This window comes from Taeniopygia guttata, chromosome 2 (assembly GCF_048771995.1).
Source record: "Taeniopygia guttata chromosome 2, bTaeGut7.mat, whole genome shotgun sequence".
NCBI classification, from domain to species: domain Eukaryota; kingdom Metazoa; phylum Chordata; class Aves; order Passeriformes; family Estrildidae; genus Taeniopygia; species Taeniopygia guttata.
The window spans coordinates 66,324,364-66,348,666 of record NC_133026.1 but is presented as its reverse complement, the minus strand read 5'-3'; the positions used below and the strand labels follow the sequence as shown (position 1 = coordinate 66,348,666).

At 38.1% G+C, this 24,303-nt stretch overlaps 1 protein-coding gene across 17 annotated transcripts in view; it reads right to left on the bottom strand.

Annotated features, from left to right (window-relative positions):
* The window catches only part of PHACTR1 (phosphatase and actin regulator 1), a 298,139-nt gene that overhangs the window by 74,148 nt on the left and 199,688 nt on the right, over positions 1–24,303 (bottom strand). For 14 of the 17 annotated variants that reach the window (XM_030267041.4, XM_030267035.4, XM_012571768.5 and 11 more), the window contains one exon: positions 90–170. The exons of the other annotated variants lie outside the window; for them this stretch is intronic. In XM_030267041.4, the coding sequence (XP_030122901.1) occupies positions 90–170 (81 nt within the window). The remainder of the gene's footprint in view (positions 1–89; positions 171–24,303) is intronic. 17 annotated transcript variants of the gene reach the window in all.

The window sequence follows — 24,303 nt, the reverse complement described above, 5'->3', positions numbered from 1 at the left end:
TCCCAGTTCCTAGGGTTACAATTATGTAATGTCTGGCCATAAAGCTATATGGGATATCAATTTATTGTTGTGAAAAAAAGAACACTTACCTTTATCAAAAATTTCTTTCAGCACTCCTCGTTTTATAAGCTCCTCTCTGCTTTGCCTCATTGACATTTTTCTTTCCAAAGCTGTAAGCAAAAGATGAGGGTCAATGTAAATAGAAAAGATGGGAAATTATTGTTTTAAAAGGTCCTATGCCTTTAAAGGCATTTAAAAAAATGCTCTTTCTCTTCTTCAAGTCAGTGGCAGTTTAGCATCTTGAAATAAAGGCTACTGGTAGTCCAGAGAATCCGTCTGCTACTGTAGTATGGCTGTTATTGACAGAAATGGTGGTAGACTGACTGATTTGAGGGCATGTCTGCATACCCATTGCTTGATTTTGACACATAATCCAAACATTTCTGATTTCTGTGGAGAATTGGAGACAGCAAAGGGAGAAAAAGGAAATTATTGTAGAAGCTGGAGAGGGAAAGGTAAGAAAGAAGGCAACACAAATGCTCAAACCAAGGAAAGATGTGGCCAGAGAACATGGCAAAGGACTGTCTCCAGGCTGTGGAAGAGAATGAAAGCAAGGCTTCTTTGCCACCTGTTCCAGTGAGGGCAGATGAAGGTGCTTGGGACAGTGCAAAAAATAAACTGTTTAATAGAGCCTTCTCTTCCTTAGAGGAGTTTTTTCCCCTAAAGAGATGTAAAGGAGGGAAACTCCAAGAGAGCCACTGCAATTTACACCAGATCTGAACAGCTCAACTTCTGCATTGTCTGCTTGGAGACCGTAGTCACTGAGGCAGCAAAATCACAGATAGAAAATGCATGTTTCTTCAGTGCAGTAGTAATTAAACCAATGTCCAATTAACCAAAACACCACAAAGGACACACTCAGAGGCAAAGAGCTGAAAGCCAGCAAACTGGGGGCTCAAGAAGTGATGTGAAGGAGCGGCTGTGACTGAACCTGCTATGTGAGAAACAAGCCTGTGCCTGCCAAAAAAGAGGCACAGTCAAGGGCAAATGGCTTCTGCCATATGCTCCTCTATCAGACCCAGCACTGATGCACTACACACAAATGAACTGGGACTTAGCATCCTCAGCCAGCCCAAGGCAGATTTAAAGCAAAAGAGACTTGGAAACCCCCTCTTCTCCCCTGAAAACAGGAGGCTGCAACCTTTCTTGGTACTGCTGCTTGTTGACTGTTCCCACAGGGACCCATATATTTGGTGAATTAGCTATGCTTATACCAGTAACACAGTGCTCATTGCAATCTATTTGCTGCCAGATACTTAGGACTCAGTATGAACAAGGCCAGCTCTGCTTTACTCTTCTCTGTAGGATAAATAGAGACTTCCCTGTTCTTAAAATCAGTTTTGAGTGTGTATTCTTCAGGACAAAGATGATCAATATGTACGGTCAGAAGCTAATTAAAAAGCCTGGTCTCCCCAGGGAGAGACATGCCCTCTGAACTTCAGTGTGGATCAGAATTAAGGGCAGGTCCCTTTGGTGAAGCACAAGACCCCATACCCATGAACCAGCCACATGGTGCAGTTTGATTTTGGAAGTTGTTAACGTAACAGGCACAGCACTTTCCAAAGTGCTTCACACCCATTTGAAGAAGCACTTTAGGCATCTCAACTGACTTGCAATGAAACGCTGATTTCTAAATTTCCAATATGCTTTTGAAAATAAAGGCTCAATGATAAAACTCTGGAGTCGAACTGCTGACTGCTCCCCAACCTGCCTTTTCCCTGTGCTGAAAGGGTCTTGCTCTGGTACAGCATTTAAAACTTTTTCTTCTTCCTCCTTAAGAATAGCTGTTCTCAGACCTTCCAAGAAAAGCCAGAACAAGCTGAAACTAATTCCTGAGCCTTCTCCCACCAAAGAAATTGTTAAAACTCTGTCTGAGTTTAAAGATCAATTTGGTGGCACCCAGCACCTTTTCCAATAGGTTTCAAAAAGTGTAATTTTCTATTAGAATAAGCAGCAAACTGAACTTGCTCTTCAGTGGGAAACCAAGATAGGTGAATCAGCAGCAAAGCAGCAGGTTCTGCATATAGCCAGCAGCACTGCCCACAGAACAAAGACACAGGCAAATTCGATTTCTGTACTTGATCACAGATAGCTGAGTAACAGATCCACTTTTTGTGCACAAATTCACCCGGGTGCCCCGTCTCACCCTCCTTCCCAATCAAGAGCTGATTATGCAAGGTAGCAGTATTATGACCAAATTCATGGCTAGGGGGTCCCACCTCATTATCATAGTACTGGTAAGAAACACAGTAATTTTGCAGACTTGAAAATAAGGCTTTTGGGGAATCAGGTACTAAAAAGGGCTATCAGGACATTTAGAAGAAGTGCAGGAGAGTCTCTTCCGAACCAATTGCTGAGGAAGACCCTCCAGTAGTGATTAAGACTTCTCAAAGTATTGGACTATTTTTGCAGTTGCAGAATGTCAAAGATAGAATATATATATTTGGAAGACTGTATATGAATAAATTTCTCAGATACTCCCTACTGTAATCTGCTTGTGTTCAAGAATGAAAAAACCCACAATCCTCGAGCTGAAGCTCAGACAAAACCAATTTTTTCAGTTTCTAAATCCTTTCTAAGTAGGTACAGGACTTATAGTATTAATTATTTTCCTACTAAGCCAGTTTAATTAATAAGATATTTAGAGGAAGGGCATGCTGGGCTAAGAGCAGCACTGAATGATAACAGATGTTATACTAAAACTGTGGAACATGCTGCCTTTCTTCAATACAAATCTTCCTCCCAAACAAGCATCATACATTTAACTGCATAACCTGCTATGCTACTGCTGATCAGATGGGAAAAAAAAATAAGCATTTAGACATAGAACTCATTAGGGTCTAACATCCTGAACAATGAAATGCTTTACTTGGTCTGGATTTCTCTGGCTAAGATTGCCAGTTCTTTTATGATGGATTTTCTTTTCAAGCAGAAAGCTGGTACAAAATAAATTCATTCACTCTCCACTGAGAAGGAATCCATTTACAGCAGAGGATAAATGTAAACCTTTGAATTAATCCTTGACTCATGAGAACCGTGTAAATTCTGTGATGGGAAAAAATGAATTATAATTAATATTTAGGAAAAGATGTATTACTTCATTAGTGATTTTCCTTGGTGATTAACCTAATTTTTTTTCATTTATACAACCTTCCAGGAGATTAGAAATAAGCATTAAGCCCTCTTTATGGGATCTACTTTTGCCAGAAACTAGTTACTGTAACACATTCATCCATTCTACAAGAAACTCTCAGTTACTAGTTTATAGAAATGTGTATTTTATGGTAGAAGCATACAGATTTTACCAGTCTGCTCTGCAGTACGCTGTTTCTTTTATGCTTTGATGAAGAAACAGTGGGAAATATTTTTATTAATATTTCTGAGCTGGTATTTTTGAACTTGTCCCTTGGGAGCAGCCCCCCTCTGCTGTTCAAGCAGAGTTTTTCTTTGTGGCAGACCCATTAAGATCAGTAAAGCCTGGACAGGGTCAGGAATAGTTCCTGCCCATCCATTCTGGAAATCAAACAGAGTTTTGTCTTTATTCCTTTAACAGGCTGCTGCGCTCCGTGGTGGCAGTGGTTGTGGGCTGCTCCCCCAGCTGAGAAGGCGAAGCTCTGTGCTGCCTCTGAGCCAAGCGCTTCTGCTGCTCCATTAACCAGCCAAAGAGGCGTTTGTGCAGTCACGACACACAACCTCTCCGTCCTCCCATCCTTCCCTCCAAGACTAAAACATCTCAGATTAACTACTCCAACCGGAATCTGTATGAGGCAATAATAAATTACTATTAAATATTACTATACAAGATAATAATAAAGTGTCCTCCTTTGCAGCAATTGTCATGTTGCTGCTTAACCAAGGGTGGACTAAATAAACAAGTGCTTCCCTTTTCATCTGATAACTGAAACTAAATCCCAGTCTGTGCTGGCCAGTTGGATCTTAACCTTGCTTTTTTCTGAGGCTGTCCTTGGCTTTTGTTTTAAAAATCATGCTTTGCATGAATTCTTCCTTTCAAAGGCTCCTATTATTTTCATTATGATATTAGAAAGCAAAGGTTGTTATAGTATGAAGCTGAGAGCAAAAGCTTTCTGGTGCATCAATTATAGGAATCTGCTTTGCTAATAATTCAGATCTGAATAATTAGAAACAAGCAAACCAATTGCTTTGCACAATGTTTAGATAAACAACCATCACTGTTTTCCTTGGATTTATAAAGCAGATGAGATTTTCAAATGTGATGGATTATGTATTAAAAAATGTTGCATCATCTTGAAATTTTCCCAACTATGTAGAGTTTCTTGGCAATCAAATGGACCAGGATTCAGCTGACACAAATTTTTATGGTGTGGGTTTCTGCCTCTGAGTTGGCCTCCTTATATATTAAGAGCAAGTCTTGGGCATGATTAACCTCAGACTACTGTAAGAATCTAAACAAGATTGAGCGGCAGCTTGGAAGTGCCTGTTAGGCTTCACTGACTGTAAAGGAAGCTAAGGGTGAGTAGCTGAGATAAAGACACATAAAAATAGGGCCGAATATACTTCTGAAATCAAAATTGACTGAAGAGAGTAGTTATAAGAAAAGATACGCTATTATAGATGCAAGTCTTAGACATCACTGAGGAAAATGTAGATGCGTCAGCTCACAGAGAGCTCCATTAATTTTGGGGTTGTTTTAATAGCTGTAGCATGACACTCAGCACTGCTGCTGTGAGCTTGGGGTATGACCAATACCAAAACATAACTGGGTTGAAAAAACTGTATTGCTCTGCTCATTGGTAAATATGAATTTTGCTTGGCTTCAAACATGCATAGGTCTCTTGAAGCCTGAGGAAAGTAAAAATATTCCAACACGTTTCTGAATCTTTGAGATTTAAAATTCCTCACAGAAGTTTTGAGCATCTCTAATATCAGCCTAGGTTTTCCTGCAACAGTACCAACTACAAAACCTAATTCAGACAGATTACTACCTAGAAAAGATTGGGAGCCTCTTTTTGCCTGTGTGTCTGCCCAACAGACACAACATTCCTTGTTGTTACTGTAGCCTAGCACTCCCATTCTATGAAATAAAATAAGTGAACATTTGAAGAAGAAAAATAGGCTGGTATAGAAGATTAAGCTTGATTTTGAAAAGTGTATAGAAGTACCTCTCCAAATCAGCTGACCAAATAAACCCCCTTCAGTATGTGAATCACTTGGAAAACTTCTGTGGCATGTGCTATGAGACAAACTAATAACACAGAAAAACTCCAGAGCATTGATGCCACACTAAAGAGTAACTTAAAACATTCTTCAAGCAAACCTGGATCATCATTACAGAAGTGGAAAAGTGAGGTACAGACAAGCTGCAGCAACTTGGCATGTCACCTGCTACATCAGTAGCAAAGCATTAACAGCACCTGTTCTGTGACCATGGGCCAACACTCTAGGTTAGGAAATGACCCTTCTGCACTTAAGATTTGCTACTGTAATCAAGGCAAATAAAATAACAGGAAAAAGAGGCAAAAATAAAATTAACATTTCCCCCCACACCTGATTAATTTAATTTTATTTCATTTCCAGTCTTGAAAGTACAACTGGATTTATTTTAGATTGTGACTATGTAAAAGCATAGAGAAGATGATGTGAGGGTATCTTGCTTCCACCCAAATTCAGACCAACTCAAGACAATGGTTCATTTCCAGTTAGAAGCACTGGACTGGGAGAATGATAAATCTTCATTTGTGACAGGTAAGCCTTTGAAATAACAAAGTAAAAATACACACATTCCTTTGAGAGTGCAGGATCAAATCTAAAATTCCTGGTTACACACTGGAAAAGTTTAGGAGGTGTAACAGTTGGCACACCTGGTAACTACAGATAAAAATTCAATCTTCTCTTCCTTACTTACTGAGCCAGAAGGTAAAACTGGGGAAGAAGTGAAATCAGCCTTAAGAAAACACTAGACATGTACTGACCATTACTACATGTAAACTGCCAGAGGACAGACTTGGGAGGAAAATGGATGCAAAGTCAAATCTGCAAATACAGAATTGCAGAAGCTAATCAAAATACTGCAAACCATAGTAAGTGAGATCACAATACAGCAACACAACTCAGAAATAGAGCATACAACCAGAAATTCAGCAAACACAAGGAAAGGCAAAGAAATTATATCTGAACAACTCTACCACAATAATTCTTAATTTTTTCTGAACCAAAGAAATCGGAAACTTAATCCAAGAACAGATGGACCATATTTTTTCATTCAGAAAGTCTTAAAAAAAAAGTCAAAGAAGGTGTCTTCCTAGGGAAAGAACTACACTTCAAGTTAGATCTAAAGAAACCCAACATAATGGATTTCACAGGCCAAGCTGAGCAAGCCTGGCAGAAGATGAATGCATGAAAACAGGAGATAAAACAAGAAATCCTGACGAACATAACAAAAGCTGTGTGTTTGAAAAAAAAAAAAACAAACCCTAAGAAAGTAGGTTTGAAAAGAAAACAAGATTGTAGACACCTTAAGAAAAATGTTATCCTCAGCTGCCCAGCTAATAAAGAGCAAAACAGAATTCCACTGTGTCAGTGAACTGTGATAATCTATCAAAAGGATTTCTGAAAGACTCACATTTTTATACCTTTTATACATAATTGCTTTTCTAGTCAAACTTGAGAAGCTAGGGAGAAATTCAGAAAGCAGATCAGAATATTGAAAAAATGAAGAAAATACATTTCTTCTGTTCTTCCTTCTGAAATGCTGCACAGTGTTTTCATGAGTTCCTAGGCAGTACTAGGTCAAGAACTGGAAAGCTGAGCCAACAACAGGTACTGCTTTCTACAGCTTAATGAAAAAAGAGATTCTGTATCTTAATTAAAGAAATGTGCAACAAGGCAACATGGCACAACTTAATGTATACCTGCTCTGCAAATATAATGTGAGTGCAGAGTGGAATGCCATAATCTGGCACTCATAGACTTCTTAATTTAGGCATCAAAAACAGTAGTGAAGGGGTGGTACTGACTTATTAGAAGGCTTTTATTCAAGCAAGAAACCTGACAGGCTAGAACAGCCCCTGCTTACGTCCATAATTCTACCAGCACCCTATGTAGCTATAGCTGTGTTAAAGCTAAATTGACTGTAGTGATTGCCACCACAGTTCTTACTGCAATGAGGTTATCTCCTAAGCACCAGCAAAAGACAGCAACTCTTATGGTAGGAGATCAATTTACATTTTCACAAATGATGGTTTCCCCTACAGGCTTCTGTGTGACAACATGCAGAGGTTGTAGTATCAAAGAAAAACTAAGAATATGGGTTCTATATTTCAAACCTTTGCAACTGGACAAGATGAGTGATGCTGTCTGACCAAAATGTGTGGCAACATCAAAAGCGGCTGTACATCCAAGCAATGGCTGGTTTTTACAAGTTACTCAACTTGCTTTAGGTACCTTGCAGTCTCAGATTCTTGTATGTACAACAGACAAAAATTATGCTAAAAGTAAGTGGGTGAAGAGCTGGGTGCGATATCTGCAAGGTGTCTCCTTTACCCTGAGAAGGTGGTTCTCAGAATGATGATACTGCAGAAGGGATCTGCAGTGCCATCTGTAACAGCAGAAATGTCTATTTGCAATATTCTGCAGCATAATAGTTCAAGGGACCATCCTCAAAGCAAAAAACACGGTGGGCATTGCTTCAATATGATAATGACTCCTGTGACTCTCTGGAGAGTTCTCTCCATGACAGAGTTTACACATGGCATATAACTACCAGGGCAAGCTGCTGCTTTTGGATTTGCTCCTCATCAGACAACACTTGCAAATGGCAAAATACAGAGCACAGTTTACATAAAGAAGTCTAGCAGATGTCAGGAAACTGGATTTTCCAGAGTAACTTTTAAAGATGAAGGGGTCAGCTTTTCTGGGATGGAAAAATGGGGGAAAATTTAGAGATAAAATCAAACCAGTGGCAGGCTGATGATAAGATGGCAGAAATAATGCTTGGACAGACCACCTGGAAATGACAACCAAGCTACTGGCCAGTATTTGGTCCCCTCATTTGCCAGCTGGGAGGATCACCTTGCTGACAGAAAAGAGACATATGTTCAGTAAGACAAGCAGCACAACTCTCTACAGCAACAGCCAACTGCTGAGTAGTTTTACAGCTTGAGTTCACCTTACAGCTGTAACTTCACCAACATATATTGCCTGGTACCCACTTCCAGACAGATATGTAAATCCAGTGTTTTACTCTCTAACAACATCCTATTTTGGCTACAATGAAAGAGCCTGCTCTGGTGGATGCTCCTATTTCACCAGAAAGGGATTTGAGATAATTTAAAATATATTCACACATGACTCAAACACTGTTGAAGTAAATTACAGTTTTCCACTTACACTGGAGTGATTAGTACACCATAGCCTCCCAAACTGATAGCAAAATATATGGGGACTTGTTTATCTGTTTCCACATGTACCCTTACTAAAAATAAATACAAAGCACAGCTTGTGACTAAGAAATACCTACTGAAAGCTGAAGTTGGCTTAGCACCGTTTTGAGAGAGATGAATATTCCATATACTTCTCAGAAACCATCACTACTGTTGTACACCCAGAAAATCTTGACTAAGCACACACAAATTAAAAATGCATTTGTTATTGAAATGAACTGGCATCAGCCGTTCAACACAGACCTCTGTTAGGAGCCAAACAGGAAATCATTCATTTAATGCTTGATTATAGGAATGACTGAATCACAAAGCAACCAACACTTCCTCCAAAATAAGAAGATTCTTGAATTGCAGCTGTCACACCATCCAGCAATTATATTTGGATAATATTTCCAGCTTGTGCAATGGCACTAGCTGTCTGGTACATAATGCTGAAAAAACCCCAAAGTGTCTTTAACACCAGTGTCTTATCTCACAAAATAGTGCAGTCTGCTTATTGGCTTGGTAGCAGATAACAGGTCAAGCTACAGTAAAGGCCCACCATGCAATTTCAGCATGTTTTACATATTCAGAGCCTTGGTCTGACATTTTTGTGCTTCTTTGGGGTGAAAAAATAACATTCCCAGATGGAGAGAAACTTTCCATTATACATGGCAGTCCTCTGGAATCAACAGACTGAAAAGAGACCAGATTGTGATTTCAGTTACAGTAACATGAATGCATAACAGCTTCATGACAATTTGGCATGCACCATCCTGCTTTTAATATGAATTATTCCATTATTTTAATGGGAGATATTTTTTAAAAGCCATCAATGATGACATTGTTTTATACTCCTCTCCAGCAAATGTTGAAGTTACCTGAGAAAAAAAGGCATTTTTTCCCTCCTATTTTACCTTAATGCTTTTTTTTGTGTGTGTGTGCAAAAACATAGTTCTGATGCTTGTCTGCGATGGGGAGACATAAATGAAGATATGAAACATATTTAGATAGTAACAGTTTTGACCGGAAGTACTGGTATAAGAAGCAAATTTAAAAAATAATAGGTAGGAAGGACAGTGAAGGAGATATGATTAATGTTCTGGACATTTCTTACAGTGTAATCACATTATAAATGTAGATAATATTGTCAGTCTCATATCTAGTGTAAGAGTCCCTGCTTTCTAGAACCTAATACAGTTTTTCTATTCATTTGGTAGAAAACCAAACAGAAAATTGGTAGAATCATAGATGATCTAACATTATAAGCAATGGTACTGAAGGATAAAGGCCAAGGGTAAACAAACAAAATATTTTTCACAGCAGTGCTAATCCCGAAGAGCTTCAGCAGAATTGTGAAGTGAAACTCTTCTTACAAGGAGCTGTGGAAGTCTTTCTAAGTGAAGTATCACTTGGAGGACTTTTAGAAGAAATCAATAGAATGGAGAGCAGCAAACTGCCAAGACAAGACAGTTTTCTTCCTTGAGTTCCTCAGGAAATATGAACACAGTAAGTGTGACATGTAAACTAGGTAAGATAGAAAACTGAGAGATGGCAAATAGAAGGTTGCTATTCTTTAGAGTCTGAAAGTCATCTGGGAATTACAGATCAGTAAGCCTTGTTCCCATCTACCAGTCTAGGAACAGTTATATAGAATAAAGATAGAAATTGGAGACCTGGAATAGAAAAGAGATGAGAGAAGAATCATCCTGGGTTTGAAGTCAATGAATGAAGACGCTTGTTCCAAGTTGGTGTCCTTAGAGTTCCATGACTCCTAAGTTAAGGCCATTGGAAGAATTAAAATTGCATTAGATAATTAGATGTGATCATACTCTAGTGGAATAACAACATGTTGAAATCAAAAAGGAATACTCTGTATATATATAAACAGAGGGATGTAGCACTACCTGCTGTCTTCTTCACAAAAACACAGTTAAAAAACGATGACCACAGGAAAATGACAAAATTTCCTGACTGCAAACAAAACTAAAGCTGACTGCAAAGAGCTACAAGAATTCTTATGATACTAATTGATGTGTGACAAAATTCAACATTGATAAGAGCAAAAAAGACATTCAGGAATAGGCAGCGCTAAGTCTACACACTTAACAGCTGTATTAGTCATTCCGACTCAGATGATAGTGCTCGGAAACTCTGCAGAGAATTATCTGAAAACATCACCCTAATACTTGGGGCAGTAAAAAAAGGCAGCTCTCAGAAATCTGAAATTACTAGGAAATAGATATAGTCCCTTTGTGCTAGTGTAATAGTCTACAGCTAACAGAAGTTTGGGTACCCATCTCCAAAGAGATAAATCAGAACTAAAAAAGTTAGGAAAAAATGAAAAAAGAATTACTAAAGGGATGGGGTTTGAAGAGAAATAAAGAATAACAGCAGAACTTTTTTTTTTTTTTTTTTGGTCATCTATTCTTTTACAGCAAGGTCCTGGTTCCCCTGATATTCACAAAAATACACGGTAACTGTCGTCTAGACTGTGCACTGTGTAAACCAGACCATTCCCTCAGAGGAGCATCAAGGCACAAAGCAGGACAGACAATAGCAGTACACGTATTCTACATGTCCTCTGCTGGGAGCTACACCAGACAGGGCTTCCTTGGCCTGGCATAGCCCTTCAAAGAATCCCCACAGCCCTGTCATGCTTCCAGACCCAGAGATGAGAGGAAACCCATGGCACAAGGGCTTTTGCGCTCTGAATGCACGAGGTGGCCTTTGGCAGCGCTGTGAGCTCCGGCTCTCCTGCAGTGCGGTCACGACCCGTTGCTCCAGGTGGGGGCCATTACCAGCACAGAGAGATGCAGCACCTGCCCCACACTGCAGCAAGCACTGCTACAGCAAGGACAGAAACCAACAGGGAACACAACAGAGGTCTGCCAGACCATGAACAGTCATTGACTCGTTCACAAAATGCCAAAGATAAATGGCACCCAACAAAATGGTCAGGGTGTAACTGGAAAAACAGGTGCTTTGGTGCACAATGTTTTTTTTCATTGTGGAATTGTCTGCATGAGATATCCATTAAAGCTAAATTTGGTTCCAACAACACAAAGGATAAATCCATATGGTTTGATTTGGATGCAGCTTTTAGCTTATGAATTTCTGAGTGCTGCAATCTGATTTCTTAAGTCAGGAGTAAGATAAATAGTTGCTTACCCTGCTTCTTGCATGTAACACAAATGTTGAGTACAAGAAAAGACACTGGACTACCACGGACCTGGGTTTGATCTACTTTGTCTGCCCTGGAGCATATTTATTTTTAAAACATGTGTTTAATGAATCAGGAGAAAACACCCTTGATCCCAACACACAAAACTATACCATTCGCTAATTGTCAGGAAATGTGCAAAGGCAGCTGATTTGCCTTTGAAAGAAACTTGAATTTTATCTCCTTATCATGCAAGTCAGGGGATTTTTCTTGCATGATTAAATCAGACCTGTTAAGTAATACAGAGTTCAACACTGACATCTAAAATTAAGAAAATTGATTCAGGTTTCATGGCCTGTGTAGTGCTGGTTGCTAAAGTAGCTTATTAGTTAGTGTGGCATCCAGGCTTAGAATCCTTTTTCAACACAGGCTTCAGGAATTTTCACTCATTAATTTCAGAGAATACTGAGACTTCTTTTACTTTGTTTCTTTCAGTTCTAAGAAGTACAAGAGTGTGTTCTGTATTTCATGTTGGACAAATGTTAATTACTATTAATTGTTTTTTGGCAATACAGTATGTGAAGTGACAGTGGAATGTGAACCTGAAATCTGAAATTCTGCCCAGTGTTGGGTTGTGACCTGACTGTAGATGGTTTTTAACAGAATAAAGTCAACTTGTTCTGCAGATTTTGACAAATACTTCACAAAAGAACCACAGAGATAATGCAAATCATGTCTCTGTGGCAATTACAAGTTTATTAAAAGGTGATACTACCTTGAAATATTTTTCTGAAGATTATCAAAATGCTGTTATGTTGTTATAAACACATTTATTAAAATATTATTGCTGTAGCTTCATATTTCAGATCTAAGTCAGGGAAGAAATGATTTAGTGGATAACTCTACCTAAATATTCTTCTGTTCCAACTTTATCCTCGCCTTTTTTAACATCAGTAAGATTTGTATGATTTATTTTTGTGAACTTTCTCTTATTTCTGTTGCATAATAGCAAAAGATGTCAGTCTATTTCTACCATCATAATTAGTTGCTGTGGAGATGGCTGAAATATCATGAATTATTATAATTGCAAATGAGGAATAAGCAGCAGGAAAAGATGACATTGATAATGTGCAAATATTGCAAGGTTCCTTGAAACTAGTTGACTACAAAGTATTTGAATTTGCCATAATAACGAGGAGGCTTACAGAATAAGGGGGTGGTGTACATTTCAGACAAATACACTATGAAGAAACACAACGGTTACATATGATGGCATCTTAAATTTAGCTTAACATTAAAGCAAAATTATCATACAACCCACACATCTTCTGATTTTCTTACATATAATTTTGCTGAAGGCCTATCAAAAAGCCATTTGTGGTATTCCCCTTTATTACTATGAGGCAAAATCACCACAGCAGTAATCCATAAAATCAGTAGGTGTTATTCTGAACTAATCTTCTTTGGCAGATAAATGAAGGAGAAACAGGTGTTCAAGTATCTGCATGAAAAGCAGCTAGAATTATTCCTTTGACATTGTTCTTTAAAAGGCAGGAATCATACTCTATCTTCCACTGGAGACTAATGAACCTCTCAGAGGGAGAAAGGACTAAGTAGACAAAAATAAAATTTCTGATGTACTTTTTAATAGCAGAAGTCCTTTACATCATGTTGTCTTTTGTTGCAGGGCTGCCTGGCAGTCCAATCTCACCTCAGAGCTGCATTAAGTGACTGAGTGTAATGATAATACTGCCTTCATACAGATACTGTGCGCACTCCCAAAATGACAACATTATTAAATCTTCACCTTTTCTGCCTCAGTAGCATGAAGCAATTGTCCTAAATTGAAAAAAAAAAAATCCCTGAATGATGCTTTTATGAAGAAACAAATTTAAAAGCTTGATTGAGCTAAATACTGGGTTAAATACTCTCTTTTGTGTTGCTGTTCAGAGCTAAGTTGTTGCATTCTGAAATACGAAGGGAAAGTGAAAAGCACTAAGGGAATGTGAGAAGCAGCTCTCTGTAAAACAGTATTTCTTATTCTTTCTGAGCACAATTGAGTGACTGATAGAAGGATTATATTATATTCCCAAGATTTCCATGACATTATTTGGACTTTTTAAACATCAAACCAGTCTCCTGGCATCTTATGAAGATGATATGGGTTGACCTATAGAAGGCTGAGCTCCAGAATATCAATGTATTTTTACTGATTGAGCAACCAAACACCAACTAGTTTTGGTATCAACAAAACTCCTCAGTTCAAGGACACTGGAATGGATTCTGTGAGGGTGACAGCATATTTCAATCTGACCCACCCTATGTTCAGAAAGTTCTTCCACTGCTATCTTATCCATCTATTGCACCTTTTCAAGGCACTGTTGCTGATTCAATAGTCTGATAATTAGGCTAATTTGATGTGAAAACTCCTGCCTTTTAACTCAGCAGTTAATTAAAAAAATAAATATAAAACTGAAAATGCATCTGGTTTGGAAATTTTCTTCTCTGTGTTGGTCAAAATAAAGACTACCCATCTCCCATCCTTTCATAAAGGATGGGTAGGATGTGCAGTGTCTACTTTTTACTTCTACATGGCAAATAAAACCGCAACAAACAGCTGCACAGTGCAGTACTACACATTGATACAGCTCTGAGGGATTATCTTAAATATTTTGGACGTCAAATACCCTTTTTTATGTTGTTTGTTAGACCTCAAGGAGGAGTCAGGAAAGTGTGTCTGCTAATCACAGAACTTTAGAATGGTTTGGGTTGGAAGGGACCTTAAAGATCATCTAGTTCCAGCTCCCTTGCCATGGGCAGGGACACCTGCCATTACATCAGGTTACTCAGAGCCTCAGGTACCACTGAAGGAAAACATTCAGTCAGCATTATATACGCAGTGGAATTGGACGTATTTAGAACAGGTTTACTGCCTTGGCAAGGGACAGAAGATAAATAAATAATTATGATTTTATATTAAATGACTCTGCATTTATTTAGTCAATTGATAGATAGGGATATGCCAGCTGGTTTCCCCCATCTCAACATATTATAGAGTTCTGACTTTGTTTCAAGAAAAAAAAATAAAGGCCTGACTTAGGTAACTAATTACTACAGTCACAGAACCAAATCCTGCTCTCATTACCTTTTTAAATCTTAGATGAAATTATTCACTAGAGCTCATGTGCTTACTGCAGATATAAATTGATGCAGCAGGGTGCCCATATTTTTGCATTACTTAATTTACTCTAAACAATAGTGTAAGTTGACAGTTTAGAAAACAATTTAAAGAACAAGAGCCTCTTATTAAAAAAAAAAAAAAATCAGTTCCTTATCCTATTTGAATTTTTTCTTAGTACATAAAAAGGTCTAAGAAGAGATAGAGGCAATCAATAGTTTCTTACTGTTGTTTTCATTCCATCTCAGAAATCAGCTAAAAAGGTGTTTGTTTACCTCTGTTTTTGTTAATGACCTTTAAAGGGATTGAAATTATATTTGTTGTGTAATGTAACTGGACTTCCTAAATTTGTTCTCTTTCCCCAAAAAGCTTATCATATGTCTTTATGTGACTGAAGCTATGAAAACCAAACTTTTGCACAGATTGGGTAACATTTTTTGCCACTCTTTTCTGGAGAGGACATAAGTTGAACTACTTGGTATAACTGTCTTCCAGAGCAGATAAGAATTGGTAGATTTTATATGCATGAGAAAATGCAAACATAAATACATAATAACCTCCATTTTCCTTGTAAATTTAAGAAAATGGAAACAGAAGTCCTTTTCCCAATGAAGGTCACTATTACCAAAGATCAGACACCAGAGCTCAAAGGAAAATCTATGATTCATTTGATTTCCCACATTATTTATAAAGAAGAGGCTTTATTTTTTTCAAGTGACTTTTTGATTGTGTTCTGCTCTATCCCTTTCTTTGGGCCTGACATGTTGCAAGAAGAGCAATCACAGTAACATAAGCATTAGGCACAGGCTCTGACAACCAAATCAAACGTAAAAAAAAAAAAATCAACTGACACATTAAAATTGCTTTTGGTATTATCTTTCATCAGAAGGACAGTAATACATCCTGAGCCTATATAAACAGATTACCCAGCCACTCCTGAAGTAGCCAGTACTGGGGTGGGAAGCAATAATTGTGATGTGGTAGCAAACACAGCACTGCAACTCTTGAGGGAAGGAAAAAACCCATCATCAGTTGAAATTTCAGGGGCAAAGTATGAATGGGGAAGGCTGAAATAATTGCCCCAGGTGGAACTCGATCTAAAGACTAAGTTAGTGTTCTTATTTTTGAGGAAATTTCAAAGTTATCTTCATTGACTCAAGTAGTTCTTGAAGCCGGCCTTCCTCTGAAACATAATCCTCAGGAGAATTATTTTCCTTAATTCATAGTTTAACTTAGAGGGTACACTGGATCCTCTAGCCAGTCACTAACACTTTCCAGAGCTCTGCAGGTTTCCCTAGAAAGAATGTAAATCCCAAGGGAGAAAGAAACAAGAAGAACCTAGCTTTCACCTTTCAGAGAAGCACAGACCCTGCATTGTAATATCCCTGTGCTGAAGTAGGAGACCACGCTCCTCCTCCCTATGCCTTGGACCTGAACAAAACCAGTCTAGGACTGGACATGTACACTGGTAGTGGCTGCAAAGGAAGTCTTTACTTCCATGATGTGCAAAGGTAAGTGCACAGAACAGGTACCAGAAGTTGGGAGAAAAGAAGGACCAGAGCTTTAAGAGCTTTCTAAAATAAAAACTGTATATGAATTTTGATGGAGAAAAGAGATTAAGAAAGCTTGTCTGGTGAAATCTTGATTATTTATGAATTTTCCCCTGACAGAATCCATCAGCTTACCATGCTTGGAAAGCAAACGTCTTGATAATGCAAGAAAGATTTCCAAGCTTTTCCCAAAGTGTGTGTGCAGGAAAATATGATAAGAGTCCAGCTTTCTAGAAACTATGAATAAATAAATATATAAATATGGGAATTTTCCTTCTGGCCAATTTTGCTAATAGACTATTCTGCTTTGCATACTGCTGTAATCCTTTAAAGGTATCCTCATATTCAGATGCAACCTTGTACTGTTGCTTTACTCAAAGTGAGTAATGAAGAGCACCAGCATCAGTGGGAGTTCATTGGCTGTGGACTAATTTTTTATAGGAGAAACATGAGTCTGCTTATATTTCAGGGTGCAAAATGAATATGAAAGAGTTGCTCATTAACTTAGTGACAAAGGTATGTCATAGGACCAGCCTTTCCTATACCACCAACACTGGCAGAGTTTTAACCACGCTTCCCAGAGTGGACAAGTGATGTTTTTCACAGTATCACTATAGTTATTATGGCTCTTTAAAAAATTAGAATTATTTCAACATTTTGCTGAAGAATAGTTCCTCAAGCCAGTTTTTATTAATAAAATAAAATAAAATAAAATAAAATAAAATAAAATAAAATAAAATAAAATAAAATAAAATAAAATAAAATAAAATAAAATACTTCCTTTAAACTGTAAAATCTTGAAGCTTTGGAACCTGACAAAAGGATGAGTCTGTCTTAAAGGTGGATTGTAGCCAAAGAAATTTTCAAATCCCTGGTGAGCTAGGGTCTTCTTAGCAGGAAGACCACTACCAAGAAGAATCAGGAAGGTATTCAGGAAGGCGTTCCTTTCTCATTCTTTGATTCTTTTCCTCTCCTTCAGTTCCTGAAAATATGCAGTAACTACATACAAGATGACTGGAGAAGAGGGAAGGAAATTGCCTTACCAGGCTGATAAAAGTAGTTGTTTATTAGCCTTCTTCAATCTGGGTTTGAGTACTCATTTTATTTTTTCCCCAGACTCCCCAGTTTTTGTAAAGTTCCATGGGGTTGTTTTGCTGGACTCATAAATTACAGCACAACCCAATTCTCTTACTCTATAAGGTGCTGTACTGTAATTAATAAATCATTTGAATTTCAACAGCAGCTTCTGTCAAGGAAGATCAAAGAGCCCAAATATTAGAGTAGTATTTTAACATCCTCTCTCTCGCATACAATTCCTATGGGAAACCTAAGGCAAACTCCACATCTGTGCTTGATCCACAGAGGAAGCTCCCTCACCACTCTTCAGCAGCTAATGCCACAGGATGGAGAAGCCTGCCCATCTACCCCATAGGTCTTCTAGGATGGAGATCATTGCTTTCTGCCCTATAGATCTTGTAGCAATAAGCACCAGGATGACAACACAGTAAGTCTGCCCCCCACAAACACCTCTGTTCCCTAGAAAGTGGGAATACAGCTTGTATTTTTACTACTACTCCCAGCTGATAATATGGGAGTTGTGACTCCCATAATTTCCTGTGGAGGAAGGAACGACTTATACTGGTGGAGTGGTTACCATCACTATCTGATCACTTTGTTGGTTGGATCCATAAAGCTGGCCAATAATTAAAAAAACAAAATACCTACACCTCCAACTAAACTAATGTAATACACACCCCAGAAAGTATGGGTTTGCAGGAGTTACTTCTTTGAACTGAAAGCCCTCCACTTGAAATTAATTGAACTTGGGTAAGTAAAAAAGTCAGGCTCACTCTGAAAATATTACAAGTGCCATCTCCAAATGTACAAGTAAACCACAAATCTTGCTGGGAAAACTAAAACATGTTTTTTTTCACATGAGTACTCATTTAAGGGAGGAAAATAAGCCTTTAGCCTTAATAAGTTCTGTTGCAGCTAGTTGAAAACTATCATCTTCCCTACAGACTTTAACATTTGTGATGACTTTGCTTTCTCCAGTAGAATTTAAATGAGGAAGAAATGGCTTCAACATAAATAAATAAAAAGTTTAAAATGTCTAAGAAGCTCTTATCATCAAAGAGTTGATTTAAGAAATACCTTAGCAAGCCTCTTTTTAATTAGAAATATTAATCTTTCTGCTTGGAAATAAGCAAGCATATTACAGTGATACCGTCAGACAGGTTTGTGATGAGAGGTTCACTTAAGAGGAACCCAGTTTAAATGAGACAAGAGATAAGGTATTGTCATAATATGAATTGCTTCCTTTAAGATTACATTGCCTTCACCTAACATTTTTATTTAAAAAGGCCCTATCACGTATCCCTGTCTGAGTATGAATGCTCAGGGCAAATGCTCCCACAGTGTAATTTACTATTGAATTTAAGGAACTAAATAATGGCAGATTTTATTAGTCCAGCAGAACAACCTTTAGACAGGTTTAGTTAGCTGAACTCTGTTCATCAAGGACATTTTGCAAAGTGGTAGAAGGTCAAACTCCTTAAAGGCAACCTCCTTTCACTGGGAAGAAAGCATTGATTATTTCCCTGTCTGTAGCACTATTATTAGGGGGGTTAACAGAAACAGTCGGAAGCTTTATAACCATGTTCAACTGGACCAGGATCCAAATCCACAAAGACAAAAATAACTAAGCCCAGCTTTCACCTGATGTCACCTATGATTTTTTTCACTTAGAAACAGCACATCCTGCTGACTATTAGCTACAGTCCCTTGCCTTGCCTTAGTACCTATTAGTAAAAATACCTTAAACATATTATAAACTAAAACCCATGCTATCTTAAATAAATTTATTATTATTCTTCCTGATAGAATGAAGCCACACAATTCACATCAACACAACTGTTGCAATCCCTTTCTATGTTGAAATAAAAGAATTCAGGAAAACAGAATGTTTTGAAATCCAGAGAGAATGCTTCCCAAAATTCTTAATAAAATATCTCCTGGAATAAAGGCATTTTTCAATTTTTTTCCATGGGTTTTGAGGAAAACAGGATAAACTAGGGATGAAAGGGGGTAGCCACTTACAAAGCTACTTAAGAAGCAATGTGCACTTTTATGAGACTGTACATACATGTGAGACCCTCCCCCTCATCCGTCTTGGTACACTTTCCTGAAAAAAATCTGTCTTTAAAATGTGACAAATAGCTAAGCAAGCATTACATAAAAAGATGTTGGCAGACTGCTTTTCTTTTTCCCTGTAAACTTTTGCCACATAATATTAAATACAATTATAAAGCATTCTACAGATTAGATGTCAAAGAGGTCTAATGCTCTTTCTCTTACTTCTGGCAATGAAGAGTTTAATCTAATTAAAGCCTTGAGCTGAATGTGTCTGCTGGTTCTAATCCTCAGCAATTTTATTGTTAGGTTATGCAATCCTAATTAAAGATAATTTTAGACAACAAGAAATTTTAATGAGAGAAAAATATGCACAATGTCCTTGTGGGTCTGTTTAAGAATTATTTTTAAGGTTTATTTTTAGCCAATAGTTTTCCATATATAAGATACAACTACACTCCCTCAGAGAAATCTCATTTTAAGTGCATTAAAATACAGTGATATAACACAGAGCCTCTGCTTCTTGATTCTAGAGTTCAACTTAAAAGGTCTTAATTTTTAAAAAGTATTAAATATATACAGTCTTATTCTCTTATAAGCCATCTCACAGCTATGAGTGTTGAAAAAAAGTGTTTCAGAAAACCTACATCACAACACTCCAGAGAAAATACGTCTCAGTTTTATTTTTAGGAAGTGAAGAAAAATGTCAAGGAATTTCATCCAAAGCTAGCTCTCAACACCATGCTCTCCCTGTGGGGTGCTGCAGAAACAGTAATTTTGGTAAGAGTGACAGAATTATTGTAACTGTCAGGGAAACACTTTAGTCCCCTACAGATGCCTTAGGGCACTCAGGAAGACCCAGCTGTTTGCCTGCAACGATCTAAGACCACAGACAGAACAGAACCAGAGGAAATGAAACATGAGATGTACAATTCTTCTTCCAGTATGCCAGCTTTTTATTTATAAACTTTTATTTATAAAATAAACAGGAGTTCAAAAAAAATTATTGACAAAAGTTGAGCTTGATGTTATTATTTGTAAATGACAATCACAGTTGGAGATTCGGATCTACCAATAGAGACTCTGCAGCAAGGAAGTAAGGGGATATTTGCCTAGTCTTATTGTCCATTGTAGTGAGTGCATTATTGCCCAGAAAACTAGCTGCAGGGGCTGTGTCCAGCACTTTAAATTCAAAATATAAGCATCACTGGCCTTAAGGGGGTGAAAATGGTCTAAGAGGACAAAACTGTCCTCTTGAATTCACTTTGTCCTTCTATGGATGCATGACAAAAACTGTCTGCTAAGAGCACGCCTAAAGCAGTCAAGTTTGCTGCTCTCTAAACTTAGCTTGTGTGGAGAATATAATTCCTATTAGCCTACACCTCTGAGTACTGGGCTCAGCTGTGAGAGAACCAATTCAGGATGTGCTCCAGGGATGACCCAGCTGCATGCCCGCATCCAGGCTGGCACTCCCCTGCTGGTTTAATGCCATTGGCAGCACAGGAGTGATGAGGGTTGCAGGCATTCTTGTGGATAAAGAAGGAAAGGGAGGGAAAAACTGCTTGAGGAAGCATGCATATATGAAGAAAACAAGCAAGAGCAAGAGCCAAAGGGAAATTCATGGTCCTGTGTGAAATGGTGAGGCAATGTGCAGTTAACTTGCTCACTGGCATGAGACCCTGTCCAAAACATTCTGCTCTAAGCTCACAGAAAGGTTCCACAAGAAACCTCTAGGCTTGCACAGACTTTTAATGTAATTTTTTAAAGCCAGTTAGGTTTAATATGAAATGAAGGAAAAGCTTTCTCAGGTTAGATTTAGCAACATGCACATTAATTTTTGTGTACAAAGTTCTAATTCTATGATGTCTGCATTAAGGAAGAACACACATCACTGCCATGCTGTGGATTCTCTGAAGAGCTGATGAATAAAGCAGCAGAAATTGGTGAGATGCCTACAGTAAATAATTCGTGTGCCTTCCTGGTTCTCTAGTCAGGCAGATAAGAAATCTGAGCTATTAAATGGAAGAATTAAAGCATTTCAAAATATTATTTTTTTTACCATGTATTTCTACAAGTAACATCCTTGTAGGTGTTTTGTCACAACCAATGCCAATAATAATAATAATGTTCTTGTTAGAGAAAGGAAAGCCTCAAGTTATAGCAAACACAACATAGCTATTAAAGACTAATACTCTAAAAAAAAGTTGCAATATATTTTTCTTCTTCGAGCTGGTCATCTTCTTTATAACTATGTCTTGTTGCCAACCTCAGGATGGGGGAGGCAATTGCCTGGCTTGAATTTGAAATCAAAATAAAATTGGAGGCTAATTCTTGTCAGATGCTAGACAAGAATTGAGTCTAAAAATCTGAATTTGGAAGTCAAGTCTGTTTTATATTGCAAACATATTGAACAGTGGGCTTTATCACAGGTTTTACTTTATCTTTTGTGTCACCTTTTGTGACTACCCGTTTATTAGTCTCTTATGGGAACACAGCAAATAAAAGTTCTCCCTTTGTAAGACTTAGCAGACAAATGACAACATAGAGGTGGGTTACAGATAATTGTCTGTCTGCATTTAATCACACTACAGCTACTTTAATGATAGAGAACAGACTCCTAAGATAAACAGCATAACTAGGCTGTTACGATAAATCTGCTTGACTTTTCATATGCCTTACTAATAAAACTAGGCTGAAGGAAGCTAACCAAGGTTTTTGCTGACAGGGGTCGCAGAGTCTGCGTGCTTCTCTTTCTTTCTGCCTAGGGCTCAAGCACTGAATATCGTCATGTCAAATATTTGAGCCTTAACTCATTTTCTATTCATGTTTTGATATAAATTTTCAGTTAAAAAAAAAAAATCTCAATTTAAATTAGTTACTAATGGGACCAGGTAGAAATAGCTTTTGATTAAACAGACATGTTCTTCATATTTCTTATATCCAGCTGCCTATAGCTAGTGTCTTTGCCAATAATAATTCCATCACAGAGAGGGCCTTGGGCCTTCAAAGACTTTTTCAGTGGCTGAGCAACTTGACCATCACTTAAACAGGTTCAACAGAGTCTGCCCAGGTTTTACCTTCTTGACAGAGGAGGTCACATGGCTATTTTCAGGCCTAGGGCATGCTGAAATCACTAGGTGAAGATTTACATTAATGTTCAGGGCAGCAAGGCTGAGGGTCAAGATTTACTGAACAAGTCCTGAAAGGTTGGAAAGGCTAAGGTGAATGCTGGGTTGAAGGTCTTTCTTTGCAGAGAGGCATGCTGATCTACAAGCACACACAGAACGTGTCACTGGCAGCAGCAAGTGAGCATTCCCAGGATAACACCCCACTGAACACCACTGTGGCAACGGCCCTGCCTGCCTCGGGCAGGCTGCACATGTGGAGATCTGCAGAATGAAGAGCCACTCTGCACTGCACAGGTTGGCAGCAGAGCTCACAGCGTAACGTGGTTTTCTGATTCCCAGCCCAGCTGCTTAGTCATCACTCTGACTTTAATCAACTTCAAAGTACAATGGTGAACAAAATTCAGAAATAAGTCCCACCCTTGCTGCAATTTCTGCCAAAAATGACCTTCTGCTACAAATTTAAGCAGTTGTGTAAGTGTGGTGAAAAGCCTTTGGAGTAGACTGTGCAAACTCTGCAGAAAGAGGAGGGAATGACTGGGGAAAGAGCCGTCTTAGTGATTTGTGTGGGTGTGGGTAGCACTTACTGACCAGAGACCAGACTGGTAGCAAACAAATACACTTTAGATCATCACCTTAAACTTACGCATGAAAATAATTGAGCTCAGCCGCAGAGGAAGGAGATTGCAGACAACACAGGAGGTGTCCTGACTACCGTCCATTTGCCACTAGCAGGGTTCCAACATTGGCTTTGACTGCTCTTCCTGTCTACTGCTCTCCTGGGCTCCCTTTAGAACTAGCAATATTAATGATTAGTGTAGCCACCTGAGGGAGATTTCCTTGCTGAATTTCATCTGCACAAAATTTGTCTGGTTAAAATGAATGGTTTCTCAAGAGCTATAGTCCGTACTGAGCACTTCTTTACTACAGAAAGCTGTACACTTATCATGCACTGCCTAGGTAAAACTTGCAAAAAGAAAATTAATCTTGGAAATGGAAATAAAAATATCTCCAGTGATTTAAAAAATCTTGCCTGTCACTGTTATTTCTACAGCTTACATATATTTCCTAGATATTCCAACAGAGCAAACAAAATAAGCACACTGATTTTTTAATACATTTGTTGAAGCAGACTAACATTCTTGAACTTGTGTGACTGAAGCTCAACAAATCTTTCCCCTTCCCCCACTGCCTTAGTTCTCCATTGAGGTAAATAATGGAGGAGTTCACCCAGAGCAGTGCCCATGTGTGTGTTGAAGAATCTGTGCTGGGTAGTAGTCAGCTGTGATTGATCCTATCACCCAAAACCTGATGAGTCACACAATCATTAGCAGAGGGGCTGTTACAAAAATTAGGCTGAGATATGAATTAGGTCAGTAACAGTTTAGACTTACTATTTCAAATGACCTGCATTATATTAGTTGTGAATCAGATCTGTGTGCAATGAGGCTAAGGCTCTGATGACAGGATTTGGTAAATCCTGTCCATTTATGTTACATCAAATATCTCTTCTCATATAAAATTATGGACATATTATCTAGCCAGCTAACCACTTTTTTATAGGTAATCATGTGAGTGAAACTTGACTGTCCAAATATTTATGTAAAGAAAATACCAGTAGTTAGACATGCATGACTGAAATATATGAAAATTCAAATAAAGAGATGTTTTTTCAGACTAATATTTATGAAAGCCA